Raw genomic sequence first — 5,000 nt, forward strand, 5'->3', positions numbered from 1 at the left:
GTCCCCGATCTGAGGGTAGAGGACGTAGCCCTTATCGTCCAAAAACCTGGAGAGAGAGGGATGAAGGAGGAAAGAGAGAGGGATGGAGGAGCAAAGAGAGAGGGATGGAGGAGGAAAGAGAGAGGGATGGAGGAGCAGAGAAAGAGGGATGGAGGAGCAAACAGAGAGGGATGGAGGAGCAAAGAGAGAGGGATGGAGGAGCAAAGAGAGAGGGATGGAGGAGCAAAGAGAGAGGGATGGAGGAGCAAACAGAGAGGGATGGAGGAGCAAAGAGAGAGGGATGGAGGAGCAAAGAGAGAGGGATGGAGGAGCAAACAGAGAGGGATGGAGGAGCAAAGAGAGAGGGATGGAGGAGCAAAGAGAGAGGGATGGAGGAGCAAAGAGAGAGGGATGGAGGAGGAAAGAGAGAGGGATGGAGGAGCAAAGAGAGAGGGATGGAGGAGGAAAGAGAGAGGGATGGAGGAGCAAAGAGAGAGGAATGGAGGAGCAAAGAGAGAGGGATGGAGGAGCAAAGAGAGAGGGATGGAGGAGCAAAGAGAGAGAGGGATGGAGGAGGAAAGAGAGAGGGATGGAGGAGGAAAGAGAGAGGGATGGAGGAGCAAAGAGAGAGGGGTGGAGGAGGAAAGAGAGAGGGATGGAGGAGGAAAGAGAGAGGGATGGAGGAGTAAAGAGAGAGGGATGGAGGAGCAAAGAGAGAGGGGTGGAGGAAAGAGAGAGGGATGGAGGAGCAAAGAGAGAGGGGTGGAGGAAAGAGAGAGGGATGGAGGAGCAGAGAGAGAGGGATGGAGGAGCAAAGAGAGAGGGATGGAGGAGGAAAGAGAGAGGGATGGAGGAGCAGAGAGAGAGGGATGGAGGAGGAAAGAGAGAGGGATGGAGGAGGAAAGAGAGAGGTTAGTGGCTTGTAACCCAAAGCAACAACATGAGACACGTGTCTCAGTCCTCGAAGGCAATTTTTCCGCTCTATTTTTATTGTCACTCAAGGACACATGTTTATCTGGCAGGTGACCCCAACCCCTCCCATACCAACCCATACCAACACCTCACCTCCCTACTCATAACTTTATTTACCTTAAATTAGTACTGAACGCAGGTAAAACTAGGTATATGTTGTTCTCTAGAGAGCATAAAAATAACTGATGACATAAGCACATGTGCTTTGGATGGTGTCCATGTGGATGGTGTCCCTGCTTATAAACATCTGGGCATTTGGATAGATAAAAAGCATGTTGATGAAAATAGATATGGGCTTCTTCTATAGAAATAGGTCCTGCCTCTCGCTAAGTAGTAGAAAGCAGATGATTCAGTCAACGTTCATGTCGGTCCTAGACAATGGCAACATCATCCAGATGAACGCAGCTGCCACTCCATTAAAGCCGCCAGATGCCGGATATTATCGTACACTGGGCTTTCCTACGGGCGACAGTTTAAGTAGTCATTACTGCATTCTCTAATAGAAAGTTGGTTGATGTCAGTTATGTCGATACATTGCTATGTTTTCATTTGTAAAGCCCTTTTACAAAAGTCCCACTGTACCTAACATCATGACTAAACTTTAGACATAGGAGTTACCACCCCGGTCTCAGGGATGGTTAACTCAGGACATTCCTCTGGTCTCTAGGGAGATAAACCAGCTTAAGTTTAGTTGCACCTTAGTTGTGGAACAATCTCCAAAACGTCCTTAAAATGGATGTTTTGGTGCATCTAGGGGAATTCAGAAAGCAGATTGAGGACCTTATTACTGATGAACGTGTAGGTTTATTATGATAATGTACAATGCTTGCATTTTGTATTTTTGTGTGTATTTTCTGTACTACATTTTTTTAAAATAAAATAAATATCAACAGTTCTTATTAATCATTATGTTATATACCCTGGCAGCAGAGGATCAAATCAAATCACATTTTATTTGTCACATGATTTGTAAACAACAGGTGCGAACTAACTGTCAAATGCTTACTTACGGACTGACCCTACCCAACAATGGAGAGTATAAATATAAAAAAGAATAGAACAAAATTACAACACGAGGAATAAATACACAATGAGTAATGATAACTTGGCTGTAAGGATTTCATGTAATGGACATACACAAAATAGTCCAAATTGTTGAAGCGAAATGAAAGTAATTACTTGTTTCAAAAGTAAACAAAAAAGCAGAAAGCCCATAAATAAGATCTGGTGCAACCAATTACCTTCAGAAGGCATATAACTAGTTAAATAAAGTCCACCTGTGTGCAATCTAAGTGTCACATGATCTGTCACATGATCTCAGTATATATACACGTGTTCTGAAAGGCTCCAGAGTCTGCAATACCACTAAGCAAGGGGCACCACTAAGCAAGCGACACCATGAAGACCAAGGAGCTCTCCAAACAGGTCAGGGACAAAGTTGTGGAGAAGTTCAGATCAGGGTTGGGTTATAAAAAAATATCAGAAACTTTGAACATCCCACGGAGCCTCATTAAATCCATTATTAAACAATGGAAAGAATATGTTACCACAACAAACCTGCCAAGAGAGGGCCGTCCACCAAAACTCGTGGACCAGGCAAGGAGGGCATTAATCAGAGAGGCAACAAAGAGACCAAAGATAACCCTGAAGGAGCTGCAAAGCTCCACAGCAGAGATTGGAGTATCTGTCCATAGGACCGCTTTAAGCCATACACTCTAAGAGTGGCCAGAAAAAAACATGTTTGCTGTTTGCCAAAACGCATGTGGGAGACTCCACAAACATTTGGAAAATGGTACTCCGGTCAGATGAGGCTAAAATTGAGCTTTTTGGCCATCAAGGAAAATGCTATATCTGGCGCAAACCCAACACCTCTCATCGCCCAGAGAACACCATCCCCATAGTAAAGCATGGTGGTGGCAGCATCATGCTGTGGGGATGTTTTTCATTGGCAGGGACTGGGAAACTGGTCAGGCTTGAAGGAATGATGGATGGCATTAAATACAGGGAAATTCTTGAGGGAAACCTGTTTCAGTCTTCCAGAGATTTGAGACTGGGACGTGGGTTCACCTTCCAGCAGGACAATGACCCCAAGCAAACTGCTAAAGCAACACTAGTGGTTTAAGGGGAACCATTTAAATGCCTTGAAATGACCTAGTCAACGCCCAGACCTCAATCCAATTAAGAATCTGTGGTATGACTTAAAGTTTGCTGTACACCAGCGGAAGCCATCCAACTTGAAGGAGCTGGAGCAGTTTTGTCTTGAAGAATGGGCAAAAGTGGCTAGATGTGCCAAGCTTATAGAGACATACCCCGAGATACTTGCAGCTGTATTTGCTGCAAGAGGTGGCTCTACAAAGTATTGACTTTGTGGGGGAGTGAATAGTTATGCACACTCAAGATTTCAGTTTGTCGTCTTATTTCTTGTTTGTTTCACAATAAAAAAATATTTTGCATCTTCAAAGTGGTAGACATGTTGTGTAAATCAAATGATACAAACCCCCCAAAAATATGTTTTAATTCCAGGTTGTAAGGCAACAAAATAGGAAAAATGCCAAAGGGGTGAATACTTTGGCAAGCCACTGTACGACGTACTATATAGGTTGGGGTAAAGTGGCTAGGCAACAGGATAGATAATAAACAGTAGAAGCAGCATATGTCAAAGGAGTTAGTGCAAAGCAGTGAGTCAGATAGTCCGGGTAGCTATTTAGCATTTTTATGGCTTGGGGTCTTGTTTCCAGACTTGGTGCATTGGTAACACTTGCCATGCGGTAGCAGAGAGAACAGTATATGACTTGGGTGGCTGAAGTATTTGACAATTTTTAGGGCTTTCTTCCGACACCGTCTTGTATAGAGGTCCTGAATGGCAGGGAGGTCAGCCTCAGTGATGTACTGGGCCGTACGCACTACCCTCTGTAGTGCCTTGCAGTCGGATGCCAAGCAATTGCCAGACCAAGCGGTGATGCAGCCAGTCAAGATGCTCTCAGACCGCCCTGGGAGCTTGGCAACATTTAGCCAATCAGAACAGAGAGAGAGAAGAGGGCATTATGGACTGAGACCAACTGACTCATCCATTTATTCATTCAGAACATAACACTACTACAGCTAACAACACAAAGCACTGTTAGGCTATCTTTAATCTGTTAGCATTAGCATGTTTCGCTAGTAGTAGCAAATAGTCAATGGGGAATCAAGCCTGTGTGACCAAAGATACACTAATTGAGTAGCTGTTAGCATGTTTTTGGCTAGCAGCAGACATGTAAAATGAATGGGGAATTTAGCCAATGACCATATAGATGCTAGTGAAGAAGCTAGCCTAGCACAGTGCTAGCGTAGTAGAGGCATGCGGCAGCAGAGGAACTGGGCGTTCCTGTTGTTATCACTAAGGTCAGGAGGTTATCTCGAAGCACTCACACTGGAGAGGGAAGCACTAACTGCACTCAACACACACCCCCGCACCAGGAGAAGAGAGGAGCTGGGCTCGGCCTCAAACACACACACACACACACACACAAACACACACAAACACTCACAGGCACAGACACACACGTGCAGACAGAAACACACAGGCACATAAACCATTTATAAAAGGTCTACATGCCTTCCAGTCACATAGGCGGTTGCTAAGGGGCTTCCATGTAAACAATAACATTAAGAGAGATGATGGCAGCCTAACTATGTCACAGTAGACCTGAGCTAAAGAATGGCAGAGCAAACAACGCGTCTGAGAACTGCACTTAGCTGAGGGAGGGAGAGATGAGGAGAGGGAGGGTGGATGGAAGGAGCCGGTGAGTGATGGAAAAAATGATACTGGGCAGGCAGGTGTAATGGTCAAAACAGAGGGAGAAGGAGGAAGAAAAAGGTATGTTTAAAAAAGAAAGAGTGAGGGGGAGAGAGACGCAGGTAGAACAACAAGAGGGAGGAAAAGATCAAGAGAGAGCTCAAATACAGATGTCTGTTCAAAAACTGAAAGGGAGAAAACAGGGAAATAGACAACGAGACAGAAATCGAGAAAAAGAGAAAGAAAAGCAGGGCGATAGAAAAACAGAAAT

The 5,000-nt window shown here is 44.8% G+C and overlaps 1 protein-coding gene across 1 annotated transcript in view; it reads right to left on the minus strand.

Moving 5' to 3' along the window:
- The window catches only part of LOC124008204 (ephrin-B2-like), a 141,652-nt gene that overhangs the window by 64,650 nt on the left and 72,002 nt on the right, over nucleotides 1-5,000 (minus strand). The window contains exon 2 of the mRNA XM_046319313.1: nucleotides 1-46. This exon is cut by the window's left edge and continues 250 nt beyond it. Coding sequence (XP_046175269.1) covers nucleotides 1-46 — 46 coding nt within the window. The remainder of the gene's footprint in view (nucleotides 47-5,000) is intronic.

Source organism: Oncorhynchus gorbuscha, linkage group LG21, assembly GCF_021184085.1.
Source record: "Oncorhynchus gorbuscha isolate QuinsamMale2020 ecotype Even-year linkage group LG21, OgorEven_v1.0, whole genome shotgun sequence".
In the NCBI taxonomy this organism is placed as follows: domain Eukaryota; kingdom Metazoa; phylum Chordata; class Actinopteri; order Salmoniformes; family Salmonidae; genus Oncorhynchus; species Oncorhynchus gorbuscha.